Below are 22,969 nucleotides of genomic sequence, written 5' to 3' on the forward strand. Positions count from 1 at the left end.
CGCACTTAATTGTCATCAAACCTGAGAATGTTCTGTCTTTTTGCTCTGACACTGCTCAGTTTTAGCAGCTGCTCACTAAGCATCGATTCCACTAACCTGTGTTCAGTCAGTCTTTTTTTACTCTAAATACTTATTTGCTAGGAAATGTATCTGGCTGGTGAGATTCTCAATCCACCAGCCACTGCAGCCAGTTGACAAAAAGTTATTGATTTTAAAATGATTTTGATAATGAGCAACCACAGGAAGACAATTTCTTGCTTTATTTTTAAAAGGAAAATAAGTTATAATTTCTATACGGTGGATAATGCACAACACATGTATTTTTCAAAACATAAGAACGTACTTCATAAAGTAATGCAGCAACTGTATAGTAGTGAAAACTGAGAAGAATGGTCTCAAATCAGATTCACCAGGCATATAAACTGCTGAGTAAAGGTGACTGTCGCTTTGAAAGTGTTTTTTTTAGATAAATAGTGCACATTGAGTACATAAATAATCTTCACCTTTTAGTCTACTCAAGTCTCAGATGTCACATTTCTCTCACTATATGTCAATATAATATGTCATTCTTTCAGTCGGGTAGATTTCTTTGGCGACGTGACAAGTTCTCATTTCGGAGGAGGGATTATTTTTCGGATCCTGGCAAAGTGAGATTCACTCTGGATCCTTTCTGTTTGGTAAGGTGAATTCACTAGAGGGAGGAGTTTCTTAAACATTTTCACCCAAGCAATTGAAATACCCAGGGACCCAGAATCCTTAAAAGTACTGGCACTCTTGATATGTGGGGACCCAAAACAATGAAAGAAGGTGTTTTTTCTTTTTCACTCTAAAAAGGCAGTTTCTCTTTGGAACCACTCCAATACTGTCTGTTTGTTCTCCTTGACCCACTGGATGTTGGCCTGGGTTCGCTCTATGGCCTGTTCCACCGCCTGGCTGGCAGAACCCAGCACCTCCTCGTTGTGGTCCGTCTGGAAACGCTTCAGCTGCAGACACACAAACAAACACAGCAACAGAGGACATAATGAAGTTAGAGCATCATAGGTTGGCAGCAGTATTATACCAAACTATAAACTGAGAGGCATGGCTTAGGGTTAACAAAAAGGATAAGAACTCCAGCGATAAAAGGGACTTTGAGATTCAACCGGGATATCCGGGTGCATATAGTGGGTAATTTGACATGGGTCAGTTAAAGGTACGTGACTGGAAAGATGGGAGGTTTCCCTTGACATCATTGCACATTAGTAATATAATTCTAATCTAATGAGTAATATAGCGTCGATAAATTACCTCTGCGAGTTCAAAGTCTGTTGAGAACCTCTGGGTCACTTCCTCAATCAGTTGGCCAAGGGGCATCACGCCTCCTCCGTACCTAGGGGAGGGCAAAGGTATGGGTGGCCAGCATGAATGTTGCATTCACAGATGCAGGGCAAAATACAAGAAATGTAATTGCATTGGGTAACATTTTCTGACAAAATGTCATCTTGCATAACATTTTCTGGCAATTTGAATTGCATTGTGTAACGTTTTCTGACAAAATTGAATTGCACTGTGTAACGTTTTCTGACCAAATGTAATTGCATTACGTATTGTTTTCTTACTAAATGTAATTGCATTGTGTAACGTTTTCTGACAAATTGAATTGCATAGTGTAACGTCTTCTGACAAAAAGGTGAGCCCTAATGGATGAAATGTCTGTTTTTAAATCTCTTCTAATTACTTATTTCCAATGAATCCATACACCGCCAGTAAACACAGCTTGGTGTTTGTCAGATGCTCAAACTGCAGCTCCCTCTCTTATAGTTCACCACTATAAAAAAACATAATTAAATGTCTAATTCAATGGTCTGACTCCCACTGGGCTCACCCATACTGTAAATGTGTACAGGCAAAGTCCGGTAAAGGCACCCACCAAATGGCATATGTTATGTAAATTGAAACCGTGACACAGACCAATTCCACTTCCTAGTAACAACACAAACAGTAAGGTTTATTAGAGGATAGCTGACGGTAAACACTGATTGTATGAGAGGACCTTTGTACCTGATAATGCTGTGTGAGATTTTTATAAGCCACTGTTCATTATATTCTGTTCTTTTACAGCACTGGCTGTTTATTCAAGTACTCTGATTGCAGGTAACTGCTGTGTCACGAGCCAAACTGGATTAAATGGTAAGCATTTCCAGTAAACAGCCTGTTTCTTTAAATTTCCAATTTGAGTGCCATATAAGGGCTTTATTATTAAAAATGGTTTAAAAATTAATTAATTAAAATTTTTAACCATATATATCATTGTCAAATTAAGTGTGATACCTTGGTATAATCACCGTAAACAAATGAGACCATGGTGGAGACGATTGGTAGCCTCTGCCTCACACCAGCAATATTGTTAGTGCTAGTGTTTCTCAAAATTAAGACTACATTTCCCATAATCCCTGTTGCTTCTTGTCCCCTCAGCATCTTTGTCTTTACTGGAGAGGATAAACATGTTAGAAGTGATTTTTCCATCTTCCGTTCACTCCTTCCACCATCTGCCGTTGCCAGAAACTCTGAAAGCTTTATCTCTGTTTGCTCTGGAAGAACAGCGCCCTCTTCCTGTTTTGTGCCATAAAGCAATCCAGCAGATTTCCCGCCAAATCTGACATGGTGGCGCACAGAGGCTGCCGGTCTTTGCCGTCTCGTTTGTTTACTGTGATTATACTAATGTCTCGAAATGAACGTGGTAATTATTTATTGATGTTAAAATGCTACATGTAGCACCTTTAAATTTAAGGAGGACGTTTTTTATTTCACTTTAACCCCCTTAAATCTTTTGTTAACATGCTGCATAGCTTGCATTATCAAGACGAATGCTGGACAGTGCAGGACATACAAGCAGGCAACAATTTGATGCTTTTAGGTAAGTTATAGTTTGAGCTCACAGTGGGACCATTACTAGTAGACCAGACTAGACCAGTATAGGCCACAGTTTGCTTTGACCACAGTGCCAATGAGGCATAACCACAGCATTCTTTCTAAAATTTCATCAAAAAAGCTCTGGATGTATCTCATGGACCAGCCCTGGTTTTGTCAGCTGAAGCCTGATATTGCGCACAAAATAATGCTGTGCAGCAACAACAAACTATCACAGTTAACAACTCGCACAGCATCAACTGTACAAGTAATTAAGTAAACCCTCTTTAATCCACAGCAGCCCACAGGCAGGAGGAGGACCTCATGTCCCTGTAACATGAGGCGGCATGAACTGCAGCGCTACCCCGCTAGAGAAAACACTGAAACTGTTTCTCAACTGGCAGCTCATGAGAAGTGGGTCAGGAGACAGGGTCATAGACAAACAATAATCTTGATAAGCAAATATTGTGTTCAGTTAGACCAGTTCGGTTAGACCAGTATATCAGTTTTGCTGATATATGGGGCTGATATTGGTCTTTTATTAAATACTGGATATTGGCCAGTCAGTGTCGTCCACCTCTGATATGATGGAGGTTCCTCCCTGATCACAGCTACAGAAAAGCTACCATTGAATAGGTGTGGTGGGTCACCCTGCCTTAAATAGCTGTTAACACTAAAACAATTTCATTATTATGGGAATCAGTGGGTTTCAGTGGAGCGTTTTAGTGTCCCATGATGGTCTAAATGCTGTTTCAGATGCTTTTCCACCCTGACAAGAATAAAATTCTGGGGGACATGAAAATGGCCAAATTTAAGCATATTGAATATTGGCACAAAATATCGGCTATCAGGAGCTACAATCCAAAAATACTAGTATTGTATTAGCCTTCAAAAACCCGTAGCGATCTAAAAAAAACTGGGTTAGACTCAGAGACAGAGGTCAAATCTGGGTGTGGATGCAGAACCAATTTAAGAGGCACTAGAAACAACAAGAACGTCAACCTACTCCTGGCTGATGTAGGTCCAGTGCGCTCGGACAAAGTTCCAGGCCAGCGCCTGCCCCGCCACATTAGCGGCTACGGAGTTGATGGTAGAAACGGCGTCCATCTTCCGTATCTTGTTAGGGTCCAAAGTGTACTCCAGGCATCTGCAAGATAAGGAAGGCACCAGCTGATTTGGTAAATGGTCCTCACTCAGTAAAAACACTGTGGTTGGAATTCATGTTATCATGGGCGAGTCTGTAGTGAAAGCAGTCCCTACGGAGACCGATAGGAAAAACAACATTGATATCATTCCGTATAACTCATCAGGTCCAATGGGGAATACAAAGTTAGTATAGGATTGAATGTTTTGGCTTGGGTCTGTTCGGGTCTAAAGGTTAATATCAACCATGTGTGATCAGCATGTTACAAAGATGATGTAAATGTCAAGGATCCTGCAGTTTGATAGTGGTTTGATGGTGGCTGGTGTGTCAATGTTAGTGATGGTGTCTTGTACAGTATGTATGTGACTATCTTCATGCCATAGCTTTTCATAGTATGCAACTGGGAAAAAAAATAATAGCAGATCAATGACCATGAACTCTTTTTTGCATTTTTGAGGATTTTTGACGCTTAAATCTTGTCTCCGTTATCCAACTCCTGGACTGTTTCATTGGTCTCGCCTTACTAATTTCCCTGATTTGAATGAGGGTTCAGTTGAAAATCTTAATTGTGTCGTTTATTTGTTTATGCATTATTATCAGCTACTCCAGATATTATTATTTGGTCAATGTGATAAATGATTAGTCGTAGTTCACCAAACTATCAGCTTAGAGGGAACATTGGTCCTGAATGCTTCCTGATATGATTTATATTTATTTATAGATATGGCTTCAAAATAGATTTCTGGTGATTTTTGTTTGATCTTTTCTCTGCATTATAATGATAAAAACTACAAGATCAAGTTTGGACTCATTTAGAGGTATGGAAAGTACTATACCCAATTGACTTAAACACTAAAAAGATTTGAGAAACACTGTCATATAAAATATGCATGTCACCGTGCTATTAACTTTGCAACTATTAACTGTGCTATCAACCGGGACTCTTTATATCTCAACAAGCTGCAGAACTGAAAAAAATCCACTCGCAAACAAATAAAAAAAAAACGAAATATAGATGGAAGAGGCAGTTTATGTGCTTCACCTGTTGAGCAGCCAGATTTTCTTGGTGCAGGTGAGGGCATAACGGAGGTGGTCTCTCTCTGTGGCGAAGGTGGAGCTCTGATACATCTTCCAGACAAACTCCCACTCTTTCTCCCCGCCGGCGGCCACAGCCTCGCAGTAGATGACAAGCCGCAGGTTGGCATGGATGCTGAGAGAAACACACACACACGCACAGACACTTAGAGGGTTCCATAGAACACATGCAAACATATACTGTATATACTGTAAGTCCACATGCAGACGCAGGCACGTGCAAATGCATGGACACACACACATGCACCCACACACATATTTGTATATGTTGAAGGCACACACACACATACACACCACATTTTACGAATTTTCACAATGTCTTAGTACTTAAAGCTGCACTAGGCAACTTTGCTCCAAATGGCAGCGAGAGGTAACTGTTTGAAGAACTTCAATTCAACAGAAATCCTGTAAGGTGACGTCAGTAAACTGCACGCAGCAACGCTCATTATTCACCAACCTGGCAATTAGTGGGGATGAGACGCTCTTCTCTGTCGCAGCCCCTCTTTGTCATTTAGGCTGATTAGACGGTGTATTTTTCCATACAAAATTTCTTACTTCAAATTTTTGCATAAAATCTTGCCTAGTGCATCTTTAAAGATAAGAAGTACATTGCAAAGTGGTCAATGCAAACAGCCACCAACATTTGAAAAAAATAAAAAATAAATCACACCTACCTTTACAAAATAATTGCTGGCATGAAACTAAAGCTATGGAGTATGATTAAAGCTATTACAGTATCTTAAGACCCTTGTTTAAAAGCTGGTAACTCCATTGAGAATATAATCATGTGTTTCCAAAATATTGAGCAGATGAAGATCAGGTAACAAGTGTATTTCAAAATGAATATGGATATACAGAGATATGAAATGAAATTCTTGGTATGCAAATAAAGGGTGAATGGAGAAGAGAGGGGAGAGAAAAGGCATTACGTTATAGGCTACATTATGTCCAGTTTACTCAGGAGCAAATACATGTAATGTTTACATTCAAATGATAAATTATACATGCTTATCCGGTATTGTCCATACCTGCTGTTAGTGTCATTCCGCATCCAGTTGTCAAACATCCTTGTAACCATCGCATGGCATTCTGGGAGCCCCTTAGAACATGCTGTCGTTATGGCGTTGATCTGGTTGTGCCTTGGGATGAATCACAATTTCATATTATATAAAGGTAGGGGATTAAAAGATTACATGTAATGAGGGTTTAATAATCTGACAAATCTGACAAAAAATAGTAACTGTAATCTGTTACTGAAAACCACAGTAACCAGATTATATTTAGCACTGAAGATTGGTGGTTATGATTACTCACAAATATTTTGGAATGGAAAATTAATTTGGTCATGCATGATTAATACAAACATCATTTCACATAATTTTACATTTGCAACAGTTAATCGGGGTTTTAGATGATAATAATAATGCTATTCAAATTCAGTCTGGAAAACTGAATAATTTGTCTATGTGACTTCATATTGTTTGAATTATGGAGGCAAAGTAATGGAAAGTGTCAATAGCGTGAACGGGGTGAGCAGGTGGATTACATTACTGATTCCAAATTTAAGCAGGTGTTCAATAATCTGTAACTTTGGTGGTGATATGCTCATTTCAAGACATTCCCAATATTATTCCAGTATGTAGCATGGTGATGCATTACCTGTTCACTAGACATTTCTGTTGGATCTCTGCTCTAATTAGCTAGCTTACTCCTCTCTATTGTGAAAATGTGACTTTATTGTTTGTGTCAATTACAGGCCACTGTAAACTGTGCTTGAGACCTGTTGATGTTGTTGCAATTCCAACTGGTCACCAATACAGGTCAATAATAGTCATAGATTACTTAATGAACCTTTAATGCACCTTTTGGCTGCATCATTATGCAGATGATACACAGCTTTATGTAGCAGTCAGACCCAAGGATCTTGACAAACTAGCCACTCTGCTCTACATTTCATCTTCAATTTATTCATTGTACTGCTATCTTTTTCCTATTCTTTGTTGCTGCAATGATGCTATTTCCCCTCAGGGATCAATAAAGTTCATCTTACTGTTGTGAGTGGTCAGATGGGACTGTTGAGGTGTCTGTGTAGTTCTTGAAGAAGCCGTACAGCCCTTTAACCTGCTCCCGTAGGTACGTCTGCAGGAAGAAACAGCTTCACATCAGGGTTTAAATAAGGGATGCACCTTTTTCACTGTTCATCAAGATTCTGGGTACTAAACTTAAAGTATCTTCTGATAAGGGAGGGAAATTAACACCAGCTACCAAATCAAATTTAGACTGTGATTCCACCAGCCACAAGACAATTCTGTCAAACCTTGGAATCCATCAGCTAGTTTCCTGCTTCCTGCTTTCCTGCATCAATCAATCATCAAGTGGAAGTTTGTGAGTGAGTGTGTGTGTGTGTGTGTGTGTGTGTGTTTCATCACACATGCCTGCATGGGTCCCCAGACCTCGGAGCGGTCAAACATGAGGGTGAAGTAACGGAGGTTCTTGAGTGCTGACTGCCAAGGGAAGTACGCCGTCTCATTACGAAGAAACCGGGTAGAATTCAGTGCCAGTGTCACGTTAACAAGTTTGGCCCTGAGAAAGACAGTGATCAAATTTTATTTTGGAAAGATGGGAGAGAGAGAAGAGGACAGTAATCACGATTTGAACCCAGGACATCGCAGGTTGGCCTTATTTCAGATTTTATTTCAGGACAATATCACCCACATTTTGATTAAAGGATCGCAACAATAAGATAGTGGGCAAAGTTCATGCTGTAGTAGCCTATGTCGGTCACCTGAAGCATGGCACTAGCTAGCATATCAATACCAGTATAAAATATTGGCCATTATCACTCCTGAAGACAATGTGAAGGCCACAAAAACCAATAGCTAAGCATTAGTACAATCCTATACAAAATAACAAAATTAGATCACAGTATGACTTTTGATTAAAATAAGAAATTCTGTAAAATGTAAGTCTTTCACAGATTTCTATAGGATAAAGCAGCATGGCAAAAAATGTTCAATATCATAAAGAGTGTGAATATTGATGCTCAGATTTTTACTTAAAATGATGATTAATGAAAACTTGATCTATACTTAATCTGTAGAAAATGGTATTGTACACCTCTAACACTAACACTGTAAGGAATATGGGGTTGATTCCCAACTGAAGCCATGCATATTAAAAATGCAGGCCAAGAAGAGTTTCAAAGTTACCATGATAAATGCATTTGTGAAATGAACATTAGGTCCAAGGTTCATTGAAAAAGGTTAGGAGTCAAAGGTCAAGGGTCATTACCTCGCCAGATTAAAGGCATCATCAATAAGCTGCCCTCTGTTGATGACTGGAATGAGCTGCAAACAGGAACACGATGAATGTTAAAGCTCCATTTTCAGTTTACAAAGATTACCGAAAAAATCTTTTCTACAGCCTCAAAATATATCTAAGACTTTTGTCTAGCTGTCACATATAGTACAGTTAGTCCTTCTATCAAAAGCATAATCAATCAATCAATCACAATAGTGAAAAAAGGCCTCTGTCCAGCAAATCAAAACATAAACAAAGCCGGTGGTGGGGCAACAGTGGGGCAGCATAATCCAGCTATGAAATGGGGATTGAAGGCAATGAGTTCTCTACTGAAATTGACTTTTTCTCAAGGATCAAAGTAGGAATTCAACCCAACAGTGAGAGTAATTGACACTATTTTAAAGTTATCTTAGCCAAAACTCTGCTTTATGGCTGCAAGAGTGTTTGTTGCCTTGCAGTATCATCTTATTGAACAGATAACAATGGGAATAGAGATAATCCTAGCCTCAGTGATGACTCATTTTGCTTTTCAGTGGAAATCTCCATTGAAAACTCATGTTCATCAAGGATATGACTTAATCCATCTCTGTGAAACCAACCAAATAAATCTTCATACAAAAACAAATAACAGAAAACGTGACAGACACGGATTTAAAAAAATACATCTTTTTTTCATTTCTGCCCCCTTCCTTTCTTATTCAGTCAAAATGAAAAATGTCTAGATGGAGGTTGGATTCTAGATACCTCTCGAATGAAAGGTAGAGGCAGAGTCATTGATAACTCATAGTTGGGCTCAATGGTACTTACGTTTGGGTTTGTCTCCAGTTGAGTCAAGAGGCTCCTCCAGTTCTCTGGGTTGTAGTTGACCCTGAAGTATCCGGTAGCGTTGACGTTGGCCAGAACCCACTCTCCAGGCTTAGCAATAAATTTTTCCATCTTGTCTATTCAAAAGACACAATATGAGCTTACTGTACATGGGTTGACAGGTAACTTGCAAATCACTGGCACAGTAGGCTACCAAAACAAAGATAAATAGGGTATGGAGAGGTGACAAGCAAGATAATATAATTCATATCATAATACAACACATTGCTACAGTCACATGTATATCCAATTTGATGTTGTTTTCCATGTTTTTACTTGAGGTTTACATGATCATTTGTCATTTGAGCACGTGCCATGATCCTGGGGTGTGTGAAACACAGTCAAATTCCAGTGTATAATTTCAGAAATTGATGGTTGTCAAATCTGAAAATTTACTTTTTGGAGATACAAGGTTTTTATTCGACAGCATTAACACATTGACAAATCATCGTGTATATTCTGTTACCTGTGACGGTGTCCAATATGACCAGAGAGGGTTCAGATGTCTTTGACATGACTTTGATTGGGACGTGCCATTCAAGACTAAATAGATGGAAAAAATGAAGACACAGAAGAAGGTACAATCAGCAAAAGTCAGAGCCATGTCTACTACTGGCATGGGAAGGGTGCAAACGATCCAGGAAAAGACCATTCAACTTCAGCCTAGTAAGTGTTCGCGAGTCAAGATCAAGATTCTCTTGATCTTTCAATACTTTATTGTCATGACAATAAGGATAGGAGAAAGGTCTGGCTATGTAAGAAAACCATGTAGTTGAAATGTATGTTGAAAAGAGAGAGAACTACGGACTAAACCAGGGAATCTCAAACATTTTCATGACAATTTTTGTCAATGGGGAAACAAAGGGTACAATGATGTGACATTTTCAGTGCTTGAGGATAAAAAAAAAAAGAGTCACACTGCCATTTCGCAGAAAGAAATGGAGATATTATTCTCATAGTCTGTAAAAGCACCTATTGGCCATTAATGACGTACCCAGATTCTGAAGTCTGGTTGAACAGGAAGTGCCTTTGGTAGATCTCTCCATTGGTGGTGTTGATGGTGATGACAGGATAGCCGATCTGATTGGTCCACGTGTCCATCACCGTGGCAACGTCGATGAGAGAATTATCCTCATCCACTGCCTGCAAACACGGCACCAATGCCAATTAACATCTCATCATATAAATGCCATACCTGGATCGAAATATGGTTATTCAGGCAATGTCGTTATTATTGCTAACACGACACATGTTTACAGTCTGCGGCTTGGAAAGACAGAAAAGGCCAACCGAATCTTTTAAGATCCAATACATTTTGTTCATGTGCCAACTGCCGAGGCTTTACCTTTTGTAAATACTCCCAGAGGTCTTTCTGCTCAGTGTTTTCATACTGGAAGGCATTGAGATACATCTAAAAACACATGGAGGGAGAGAGAGAGAGAGAGAGAGAGAGAGAGAGAGAGAGAGAGAGATGTCAATAGTAAACACAATTTCAATATGTACAACCATTCTTTGTTGCCTTAAGCAGATAGTTAACACACTTTTTTCTGTACTTGTTACACCACATTCCCACATTAATTTTGAAGACCTTGTCTAAAAATCTGAAAAATATTAGTAGATGAGTAGATCCATGTAATAATATTATATCATCAAGAGAAATTTTGCCTCTATTATTCACACTGAGAGCTGGAGAAAGCACCCAAACAGCTGCTGGAAGCGGATCCCCAGAGCATCAAATTTTGGAAGAGGACTGCACCTCAACTTCAATGGAAGTGTGTATGCTGAAGAGTAGAAAAATTCTACTAAAGTGAGGTATCATTGAAGAGCCTTTGCCTTTATAAGTTGTGGAGCAGTTGAATTTATAAGAATAAATGATAAACTTAAATATGCTGAAGATAAACCTGAAGATATTGAAATCCCAATTAACCATGTTTTCCGTGCGTACCGACAATTTTATGTTGGAAGACACAGATTCACACAACAAGCACGTGCAGATAACTGTAGTACAGCAAAATGTGTTTCCACTATTTTGTCGGCTGCTTGTAATTTGTGAATGAAGAGGTTGCATTCAGTTAGTCATTGGTTAAAAAAATGATATCAAGGGAAACAGGCAAACATAGCATTCATAAAAGGGGTTTATGTGATTTCGGAGAGGTTTATGTGCATGTGCACCGTTGCCAACTAAAGCCGTGAAAAAATGCACAAAGATACCAAAAAATTTGTATCTGGTGCATTTCCCCCATAAGTGATGTCATGGTGAGCCGTGAAATGACTGAAAAAGTGCAGGGGGGACTGCTCGCGCCTGATGAAATTGCCGCTTTGCCAGGGCAAGGTCACTGCACTTGATCTGTGCCAGCGTGAAAATAGGGCCCTTAGTGTTGGAGTCCAGACTGAGGGACGGTCAGAGGAATTTGTCAGGCTCTTGCCCAGCTCACTGCACAATTCCAGCCCGTTTAAATGATGTGCATACCGACCACAAGCAGTTATTGCTTACTTTGAGCCCAGCTTGGAAAACCCTGTCACTCAGGAGGTCTGCCAGCATTCTCAGCACAGTTGCCCCCTACAGAGGGAAGACCAAATACATGTGCATGTTAGTATTCATAGTATGTTGACTCTGTGTGTGTGTGTGTGTGTGTGTGTTTCTGGGTTGCCCTACCTCGCCGTGTTAATGAGGGATACTGTGTATTCATTGCTGTATTTTTACATCTCTCTCTCTCTCTCTTTCTCTCTCTCTACCTTACTGTAGGATATGACATTAAACTTCTGGGTGATCTCAGCAGGCGTCTGGATGGCATCCAGCCGCGAACTGAGGGGTTCGGACGAGGCCAGAGCGTCCTCCTCTAATGCTGCGTGGAGGTCTCTCACAGGAAACATGTCTTTCTGAGGAAAACAAATACCGACAAGATCACATGTGGCTTGTTAGATTTGAGGGAATCATGACTCAGGCTGCATGCAGTAAAGAAAAAAACAGCGAAAATCTTTTGGGAACCACATTCAATCCTACCAATCCTGCGGTGGCCCTCAAGTCCAACTTGGAGCGAATACAGCCAATTTTCCATTATTTTATGGAGATATCTGCCAGTAAAGCAAACGTGAGAACGAGAGCGCGAGGCCCTTATTTTGCTCTGATGCTGAATGATTCAACAGTTTAATGTAAGTGTGAGGTTAATGTAGTATTTCTGATTTATTCCTGTATATACAACTAGATTATATACAACTAGAACTACAGTTTATGGAGTAGCAGCTCCATCAAGAACCTTCAATGTGAAAAAGAGAAGTGTGGTCCTCAACAAAGTTAAACAACTCTTATCTAAATGCCCAATCCATGATATTCATGGGATAAAACGCTTCAAGAAACATCCTTCTGCTTTGAAAAACTCAAAGGTTTGGTCAAATACATCGGAAATATTTTAAAACTATGGAAACGAATAACACACCTTCGAAAAGTATCTAGGCTGTAATTATGTCTTAGTTGTTTGCATCAGGCTTTCTTTTCATATGTATTTTTTGTACACAATGACTGTGATTGAAACTGAGCGATAATTCCTCACAACAGAATCCTCATTAGAAATAATCAGAGGTGTGACCAAGTCAACTTTGCTCGAGTCCCAAGTCAGTCTCAAGTCTTGAGGCACAAGTCTCACACTGAGTCAAGTCCAAGTCAAGTCCATGTCATTAATGTCAAGTCAGAACATATCCAGTCCAGTATCCAGAGAAAACTTTTCAATGCAATATGGTTTTAATAGGATAAAAACTTGGTAAGAGCATCATGAGTTTGATTTCTATAATCAGTTTCAACTTCAATAAATTCAATCATTCCATACAAATTCAGAAAACAGAATTTAAATTCAGTCGTCTGCTGGAACAAATCTCATCACTTTCAATCTAAGTCATTTACACAAACACAAGATCTCAAGTCAAGACTTTAGAAACCTTTTCAAGTCATCAAAGTACAAGTCAGAGTCAAGTCCCAAGTCCCCAGAACCCAAGTCAAGTCTCAAGTCTTCTCTTCATGCAGCAAGTCAAGTCTCAAGCAATACTCGAGTCCAAGTCATGTGACTCGAGTCCCCACCTCTGGAAATAAAGACTACTTTTGGTTGAAGTGAGCGTGTAAAGATATCTGCTCTTACTATGTGCCAGGTCGGCTCAATGTGATCCACTGCCAAGTAGGACATGTAGGAGGCAAAGCCCTCATTCAGCCAAACTTGGTTCCACCACCTCATTGTCACGAGGTTTCCAAACCACTGCCGGGACACGAGAGAAGAAAACGTCAACAGAGAGGTGGCAGGGCGGCCTAGTGGTTAGACTGACAATCCTGTTTCCCAATCCCAATTTCCTAGAAAGGAACTGTTAATTTCTTGGAAAGTTTCCTGGAAAGAACCATGAAATGATGTAGTAGTTATATAGAAAATGTAAGCAGCCTGGTGGAGTCGATAAGATACTGTAAATCCCTGTATAAATAAGGTTACATAAAAGGTGTGTAAATGCATTTTTTTTTTTTTTACATGCAATTAGAATTCATTTGATCATTAATATTCCATGGTTAAGTTCATCACTGCATCACTGATCTAATTGATCTATCTTATATTTTAGTTGTTTAGCGCTAACTAAACTAAAAATAATCTCCATTCATTTTCCTTTTTTCTGTTTTTTACTCTGGGTAACATGCAAGACAAGTGCTACTCTCCGACCTGATGCGCCAGTTCATGTGCAATGATAGTGGCGATCCATTCCTTGTCGAACAGTGAGGACACTCCATCTTCATAGAGCAGGGCCGGCTCCTGGTAGGTGACCAGTCCCCAGTTTTCCATGGCTCCAGCACCAAAGTCTGGTACTGCAAATTGGTCTGGAGGAATCACACAGATACGTGGGCAAACAACCAAAGAACATCAACATGAGAAAAATTCAGATTTAGCTTGTACATCTGCAGATTTGAGTTTTAGTTGTACAAACATTTCTTGGAGGCAGATCTGGAGGAAGAAATAATCTCATAGGTTGAGTTAAACCTCAGTGGGCGGAGCCAAAGAACCACAGTTTTTCTGGCTATGTAACTTTAGACTGAAGCCCAGTGAAAAAGACAAGAGGTAAGAGAGGAGAAACCTAATATGAAGCCTAGCGCTCTGCTGCTAACATACAAAAAATACTGTTATCTAGGTTAGCTAGTTAGCCTAGCTGACCTTCCAAGTTCAAACTAGCCATACTAGCCTATCGCTAGCTAGGTAAGCTTGTTAGCTAGCTGCTGACCTTCCAACATCATGAATGCCATGGTACTGAATGAATGAAAAAAGAAGTCATTACCATTTATATTTCTTATCCATATTTTGACCAGAGTTCCTGCTTTGCCATTCAAGTTTGCCAGTTAGCTAACTTGGAAAACTGGTTCTTTGGCTCTTTACTCAACCAATCAGATTATTTCTTCCTCCAGAGCAGATCTTCTGTTCATTCATTACTTCATTCATTCATTCACTCATTCAGCTATTGCCTGAACAATTATTCATTTGTCACATATTTCATAACATAACAAGTTCCTTTATCCTCATATGTGGAATTCTTTATGCTGTCTATTATAACATTAAAGTAGATAGTCTATATTGCATCATCCATTCCTCCATTCATTTGTCCTTCATCCATCCATGCGTCCATCCATCCAATCATACGATCCGGTGCCATACCCAGCTTTTTCTGAGGGAACTCAATATTAAAATAATCCTCATAGTACTTGAGGATCTTTCCAGTGATATCGGCTGCATAGTCAGCCTGTCCTGCTTCAATGGCTTCAGGACGAGCATATGTCTGTATGCAAAACACAGAGGCAGATAAAGATGAGATCCATTGAGATTACTGGGGACTTCACTACACAACAACAAATAACAGTTCCAGGAAATATGTGAATGGTTTAAAGAAGTACAAGGAAAGAGTTTGGGTTTATGGCGCAGTATAATGGTGCGGATTGAAACTTTGGCTTGTGTGACTGTAATTCAGCCAATTAACTTTGTTCATTTTCATGTTTGGAGAAGAAAAATAAACTCATTGCTTTCAGTAAAGCAGCAATTAATCTGCTTGCTTAAACCCTTTTGCTCTTTGGGGAGCATAGGTCATTCAACTTTTTACAGCTGGTTCGGTGTTGGGCGGACTTCTCTGCTTCAATTCATCTGCAGTGTACTTACTGTAATCTTCACTCGCTCGTGTTTGGAGGGGGTAGATTTGAACTCTGACACCGCGAAGGCGAGCAGGTACGTTGACATCTTCTTTGTTGTATGGAAACGGGTGAACGTCCAATCGTCGTCTATAATGCTGGACTCTAAAAGGGGTGGAGAGAGGGCAGCCCAGGACAAGGAAAGATTTGCTTTATTTCTGATATTACTGTATATATAACTATGTAATTGTCATAAAGCCAGCAGCACGACACACAAAACACATTCCCTTGTTGTGGTGTACACTGCAAAATCTATAAAACTTTGGCTTGAGAGGACATTAAGACATGGGCCACATTGTACAATACAGCGGCACTGACAGCTTGTTTGCATTTTATTTTTTCACCTGACTGCTCCCAATTTCCCAGTGCTGTAGTGCCTCGCCTATGGATGATGGTCACATCAAACTCAGCCTTCATCGCTGGTTCATCAAAACAAGGAAATACTTTCCTGGCATCTGTGGGCTGCATTTGGCTGGTGGCAAGGAATCTATGAATACAGATAAAGACATTTACTTGTTAGATATTATCAATGCGGCGGTATTACATTCAAGGCAACACAAGATAAGCAATGAATTTAGAAGCGACTTGGATTGGATAAAGCAACTTAGTTTGTACAGAAACCCTGTTATATTACTTGAATTATGGATTTTCAAAGTGTGGGGATTGTTTCCAAATCAGGGGCAAAACAAACAGGCTTGATATAGAAAGCAGATGTGAACAGAAGAATGGAAGGGAATATCATTAACATTTACACAAACACGGGTACCCATGGGGTTGGATGACTGTCCTCACAACACCCAGCGGGCCTGTATTGCAGTATGAACTTTGAGATTTTGACATCATGTTGTTGCTATATAGCTTAAGGAGGAAATTGGGAGTGTCTTGGAATGCAAATGAGTGGATAGTGTTTGTTCCAAAACAGAGTACGGGCCAGAACGTTTTGAAGGACAGAAATGTCAGCATCTGGTCAAGTAATCGTTGAGTCATGGTATCGATCAACATCCCTATCAATCCCTACAGATATATTATGGTAATTTGGTGCTATGGGGCAGTAAAAATCGTACTTATTGCCCCTTTAACAGTTACAGTAGTCATAATGTTCTAGTGGTTTTAATGTGACTTCATGAAGGTAACCAAAAGTGGAACCAAAGTTGAACAAGATCTAGCAGAAACCTGAATATATCAGAGACAGGCATTCACTATTAAACTGAACTGCACTGTATTGAACTAAAATGTACTATACCAAATTGAAATTTACTGGAAATGAGAATATGAATGGGATTCCTATGTGCTTGTACAGCATGGGCCTATGATAACACCACAGTTTGAAACATTTGCATCGACTACAATGGATGACCAATTTCAATATTGAAGACTGGGAAACAGTGGTCTAGAACAGTGGTTCTCAACGTGGGGTCCGGGGACCACCAGGAGTGCTTGAGGGGGTTCCAGGGGGTCCCCAGCAAATTGATAAATTGTTAAACTTCACCATTATTTCATTTACAAGAAGTGAACACAATTAGAGAATGTAGAAAAATGACTATTTTGATCATAGTTTCACTGTTATCTCTCTACCTACAGTACAGATAGTCATGGAATTCTGGACAAAATCATATCTGACAATAAAAATATTCTCAGATTTGGGTCCAAGAGACAAAATCTCATCAAATGGGGGTCCGTGGCTCTAATGTGAACTAAATTAGGGTCCTTGATATGAAAAAGGTTGAGAACCTCTGGTCTAGAACATTGTCATTAAAATCAATCTGTATGAATCAGAGCAGAGGATTGTATTGAAACAACAAGGGAGACAAATGTTAAACAAATACGTCCAAATGAGTGTGCAGATAACAGCTAGGAAAGGACAAATTGTTGATGTACGTTATGATACAAGTGAGTCTTGAGTTTTCTAGGCTTAGAGGGATATCCTGTTTCATTTCCTGGGACCGGACATAGTATAAATAATACTAAAAATGCTGTGTGTGTAAACCCCTGCTAGCACAGTGCTTATGTACACACACATGTCTCCACTCCATGATTTCATATTCTTTAACCCCATAGGCCTGTCGTGACGAATGGATCAATTAATCAGAGGAGGGAATAGCTAAAACAATTAAAACAATACACTTTGATTACTCTGAATGAAATTTATGTTTCTTATGTCAGCAAACTAACGTTGCATTAAACTGGGATATTAGGAGATCCAAAAAAAACAGCCAACTCCTCCCCAACAGCCGCCTCTTGTCTCCTTTCAGACCACAAGGATGTCCGATGCAGTTTGATATGAGGGGGAACTGCAGAGCCAAGGCTATTACTGTCTTGCATTTCCTATTAGTTTTTGCTTTGATGTTGCTTTTGATTCTGATTTTTGTTTCGTCTGTCAGTTTTTAGACTCAGTGACTCTAATTCAGACGTAGTTTTATTGTAGTTTCAATTACATTTTTGTTTACTTTTAGCTTTTATGTGGTTTAATTTCAGTTCAAGTTTTAATATTTCAACAGTCAAACAAGTGAGCGATGTGTTGGGGTCAAGTCTGTTTTCTCAGCACACTGATAAAAAAATTTGGAGGCCTGTGTTGGACTCAACAAAAAAGTAAAGCCCTTAAAATGGCCTCTCTTGGGTGCTTCTGTGTGAATGATCAGACTAAGCTAATATTTTGTTTTATCACACTTTGGCAAAGATTATAGTTTTCCACACACATTGTTTTTGTCTCAGTTTCCTGCCAACTTTTTTCATGGCTAGTTTTAGTCTTAGTTTTTACTTAACTTCAAAGCTGCAGATAACTTCACACTTTGGCAGCCCTAAGCAGCAGTGGAGGTTTTTCGAAGTTTGAAGTACTTCATTATCCAGGAATCATATAACTTGTCAACAAACTGGACACTCAGACATAGATGTCTTGCTCTCAGTGTGTGGTGGGGTTGGAGGTTCAGCCAACGATCAAATTGGATGCTTTTTTGAACACACCTGCAGCTTGGTTTTTTTTCAGTTATTACCAATGGTTTAATCATGGCAGGTTCGCGTCTCCTCTAACCTGTTTTGGATATGGTGAGTTTTGGGGTGCTGCGCTGGGTGCTCCATGTTGAATATGTATGAACTTCAGCTGAGAAAATGTGCAGCTCCTGGAAGTCAGCAGCCTCTTACAGTTTCCTGGTGAGTAACGCTAACTTTAGCTACATCCTCTGTGTCTGAATGGACTCCTCTTCTTCTTCTTCAAGAGCAAGCAGAGCTATCACGAACTTTCTCTTGTCCATTTTATTTTCAACAGCCATCCCATTTGTTATGCCAGGTTAGCTAGCTAACACTAATTAGATAACTGCATTACAACAAGAACGATGTAACGCTCCTTGCGTACTTTAACCTTTTGCTGTCTCTGTTACCAATGAAACTCACAGCTGCACTTTGCATTTGAGCAGAAGAAAAAAAATCCTATGATCACGGCCCTAGAGGGGTGTATTTATTTACATAAACATTTTGCCTAGAGCAGCTTTAATATCCTTAGAGTTCATTTCCTGGAGACTTTTTTAAAAGGAGCTAGTAGCCTGCCCTTGCTATATATTTATTTGTTCATTTAGACAGACAAAGCAGAGAGGACTACAGATACCGAGGGACCAAGAGACGTAGATTTCCTCCACTGGGATTTGAACCTCGGCCCACCTGCAGGTACCCACACATGGGATAAGAGTCGACTGCCCCATGGGCTGCACCGCACAGTGTTGATCTGTATAAACCCATTTTCATATGTCTGGCACCATTTAAGCCTCATCTTGTGGCAGGGGAAGGAAACAACCTGGTTTGATTCCCAGTATCATCAGTGTCCAATATTTACAAAGTGCCTCTCGGCAGTGGCAGTGTCTTGAAATTCCAATGTGCAGGGAGATTTTGTTCCACAACAGAGTCCAGGCAGCAAAGTGAGTTTAGAGAAAAAACCCAGTTCCTGGTGAAGTAATCGCTGAGTCATTGGTATTGGTCAACAACCCTATCAACCTCCACAGATATATTATGCTCATTTTGTGCTATGGGGCAGTAAAAACCTTAGTTATTGCAACTTTAACTATTGGAAATAAATATTTTAAGTAGGTAGGATCTATAAAATCATTCTAATCCTTAGGCCAGTGGTTCTCAACCTGAGGATCGGGACACCACAAGAGGTTGCAGGATGATTTTGGCAGGTTGTGGGATGATTAGTGGAATGTGGAATGTGTCTTTTTTGTGGGTCACGAGCCAAAAAGGTTGAGGGCTGCTGGTAGAGACTGTGCTGAGGGAGAGGGGGTCCAGCACTATATTGGATAACATCATGGCCATGATGTGGTCATACTGCTGTAGATCATCATGTATTGGCCTGAACCACAAATGATGAGTACTTTGTTGATGGTGATACACTCAGCAGCATCCATCATGGAACATCTCTAACAGGGCACATCCAGCTTCTTATCCTATACAACGGCATCTCTCTTTTTTTTCTTAAAGACATTTTTCTTAAGAACATTAATCACAGTTCATGAACTTTCTCATGATGAATATCGTGTACTTTGGCTACTTTCTTGTGTTCCAACAGACAGCAGCGTATAATCTACCTGCCTCTCCTAATAGATCCTTTCATAGTCTTTATGTGTTTGTTTTTTTTCATACACATTGCATATTTTATATATTTTAGTATTTCAGTTTATGCTAGTGTTTGTTATTTGCCCCTGTACACAAGTCACATCTCTAAAAGTAGTAGTGTTAAACTATAAATAATGCTTTATGCATCTTATTTCCTCTTAAAGCTTTAAGGTTATGTATCTAATTTTTCTTTACTTACCTCTCTGCATTATCTCCATTAGCCGGGACTCCTTCGTTGTATTTGCTTACATACAGTCCGTACAGATCATCCATCATTTTTCCCTCAAAAGCCACAAACAGACTATAATTCCCTCCTTTCACCAACACATCATCCACCTTGATCTCAAGGAAGTCACTTTCATCCTCGTGGTGCTTCACGCCGGCAACAGGCATCTTCTCATTTGTGTCTCTGTTTGTCACCTTCACCACAGGCAGTGCCAGCTCCATCTTGCTGTGGAGGAAGATGGTCTTGGTGCTCTGGACGCAGTGGAAGTGAACTGTGGAGTTCCCAGTGTAGACCATCGTCTGGTTGGGGCTGGTGACGTTCATCTCCTCGATAATGTGGGTGTAGAGGTGAGGCTGGAGGTAGAGCTCGTACCTCTCGGGCACCAGGTTTCCCGGCAGCCTCATGTTGGGCGGGGGTCCTGTGGGGAACGTGGGGCTGGGCGTGAATGTCGGACGGGGCGTCGGATTCATCTTGGCGATCTGAGTCTGGTACACAATCACCATGGTGACGATGCCAGCGATGGCCGACACGGTCAGGATGACGGTGATGATGGCGAGAGCCTTGGATATGTAGAACCCTTTCGCCATGGTGGCCCGCTCCGCTTGGTCAGTCCTGGAGGTCCCAGTGCTTGGAAGAGACGAGTTGGGACTCTGTACTCAAGAGATGAACCTGAGCTTCTGTGCCTCTGGCCCGCAATGCTCAGACTGTACGTGTCCAAGTCACCTCCCTCCCATAAACAGGGCTTGGCCTTAGCAATTAAGGGCCCATACTTAGATTAAGCATTAACTTGGGCATCGGCGAAGGAGCAAAGAGTAAGCGCTATAGTGTGAGGAGGACGATGTTCATTGGCCTTGCTGTAAATAATCAGTCAGATTGCGCTCTCACACATCTGGAGGCGGTTAGTGTGGTCTTGCCACTAATGCAGGGGTTAGGTAAACCTCAAGGAACACTCTCTCCTCACACTGCCCTCTCCAAACCATCGCGCACACACACCTCCTCACATTCCCCTATCCGAAACACAGCAAACACTCCCCGAACCATCATAAATCATATGCCTGACTAGGCAGAAAAGGGCTGCTGGAGAAAAATATCCTTCAGGAGTTACAAGAAGCAGCATCACTATGTCCTGCACTTCTGGACCCTGGAGGCAATCTGGGGTTCTAACGCCGAGGAGTCCTGGAGTTGCGGTGCTCCTTCCTCCACCTCCTACCTTCCACAGTCAGATCCGATTTCAACGCAGGGGGTCGGATCTGCTGGTGTGCTAAGCTACAGGTCTGTATGGATCCCGGAGTCCTGACGAACTCCCAACAAACAAGAAGCATGTGTAAGGAGGAGTACCGAGAGGCTCGGGGAGGAGTGCAGGAGGAGGGTGGAGAAAAGAGGAGAAATAGAGGGGGGGATAGAGAACAAAATTATTTGGGAATCATTGAATCAATTGGAAAGCCCCCACCACCACCACCACCACCACCACCACCACACACACAAACACAAACACATTCTTCACCTCAGGAGGGGAAGCACAGGGATAGAAATGGGCAAATGGGACCAGTCTATGAAGGAGGGCTTGAGCTGGGTGTGGTGGCGGTGGTTATTTGTGCTGAGAACAGATGTTCCTATCGCGGGGTCAAGCAGATCAAAACGTCCCGACCATATTGGAACACTAAGATGGCACAACAGTGAGGGGGAAAAAAGCGACTGCAGTGGGGCCAGACCCAGGTGGAAAAGCTGCCAATTGAGGCCACTTTCCTGCTTTGCATTAAGTATTATCTAGAATATATGGGCTGTTAGCGATGCAATCATGTTTATGACAGTTTCCCATTACGCATGACCACACACTGTAAACTTTTTCCACATGGAGATTTTGGGGTGGCGGTCGGCCTCAAAGAATACAAGTTTATTTTTGCTGTCAGATGAAAAGTCATCACGGAACTAAAGGAAACAGGCTGATTTTGACTTGGTAGGTCCTGGGGTCATTGAACTTTAATAGCCCATAACGGACCATGAACTTTCAATTCAAGATTAGAAATTTTAGAAATAGTCAGTTATGGGGTTTTCACATGACAGCACATGAAACCGAACTACCTGACTAGATTGTCTCATAGAAAAATATAATGAAGACACCAAATTATAGGCTACACAAAATCACTGCTGCTGAGATAAAGAAACACATTGATTATACATCAATGTGTCAATCAGTGAAACACATATATTATATCCATATTCTCATGGAGTTAAACACACACAACAAAGCAAAAGCAAAACCCTGAAACTATTCTCTGGTGCCTACTTCTCCCCTAGTAAAAATTTTGCGTGAATGAACTCATACCAGAAAATGAAAAAGCTCCATTCTTTCATTATATGGAGAAACATGGTACAGAACAGGTGTGACACTAAAAGGTTACACGGCCTTATTCTCAGGGCCTCCCATTCACTATTGGTCAGAAACGAGTGTCTGCAGATTGTGTATGTATTGTTCCCACGAAGGATTCATTTCTTACAATGCAGGAGGGAAGTTTTGGGACCTCAGTTGTCATCAGTTAATCTATCTATAAACTCTTATGTTATGCATGATGTGTGTGGGTAAACACACATGCAAACATGCATCCACACAAGCAAACTAGCTTAAAAAATACAATTAAGATTTAGTTTGGGTCTT

General features: G+C 40.6%; 1 protein-coding gene across 1 annotated transcript; it reads right to left on the reverse strand.

Annotated features, from left to right (window-relative positions):
• Positions 1–24: 24 nt before the first annotated feature.
• On the reverse strand, positions 25–20,930 carry anpeplb (alanyl (membrane) aminopeptidase-like b). Its single transcript, XM_071905409.2, has 20 exons — positions 20,287–20,930; positions 15,833–15,975; positions 15,460–15,593; positions 14,965–15,085; positions 13,984–14,138; positions 13,423–13,536; positions 12,029–12,172; positions 11,787–11,852; positions 10,638–10,703; positions 10,287–10,435; positions 9,759–9,835; positions 9,236–9,369; positions 8,420–8,475; positions 7,564–7,711; positions 7,179–7,267; positions 6,157–6,267; positions 5,076–5,243; positions 3,896–4,036; positions 1,288–1,369; positions 25–983 (listed from the first exon to the last, which is right to left on the reverse strand). Exons 1-20 carry the CDS (start codon positions 20,898–20,900, stop codon positions 822–824), a joined length of 2,874 nt encoding a protein of 957 aa, XP_071761510.1. The 5' UTR covers positions 20,901–20,930; the 3' UTR covers positions 25–821.
• Positions 20,931–22,969: the final 2,039 nt, after the last annotated feature.

Source organism: Centroberyx gerrardi, chromosome 4 (genome assembly GCF_048128805.1).
Source record: "Centroberyx gerrardi isolate f3 chromosome 4, fCenGer3.hap1.cur.20231027, whole genome shotgun sequence".
In the NCBI taxonomy this organism is placed as follows: Eukaryota; Metazoa; Chordata; class Actinopteri; order Beryciformes; family Berycidae; genus Centroberyx; species Centroberyx gerrardi.

Excerpts from the sequence above, each read along its gene's own strand:
- anpeplb (XM_071905409.2), bottom strand. The coding sequence starts at position 20,900 with ATGGCGAAAGGGTTCTACATATCCAAGGCTCTCGCCATCATCACCGTC. Across the intron at positions 9,836-10,286 it reads AACCAGACTTCAGAATCTGG|TCTTGAATGGCACGTCCCAA; the intron begins GTACGTCATTAA and ends CCATCTATTTAG. Across the intron at positions 4,037-5,075 it reads AAAATCTGGCTGCTCAACAG|ATGCCTGGAGTACACTTTGG; the intron begins GTGAAGCACATA and ends CTTATCTTGCAG.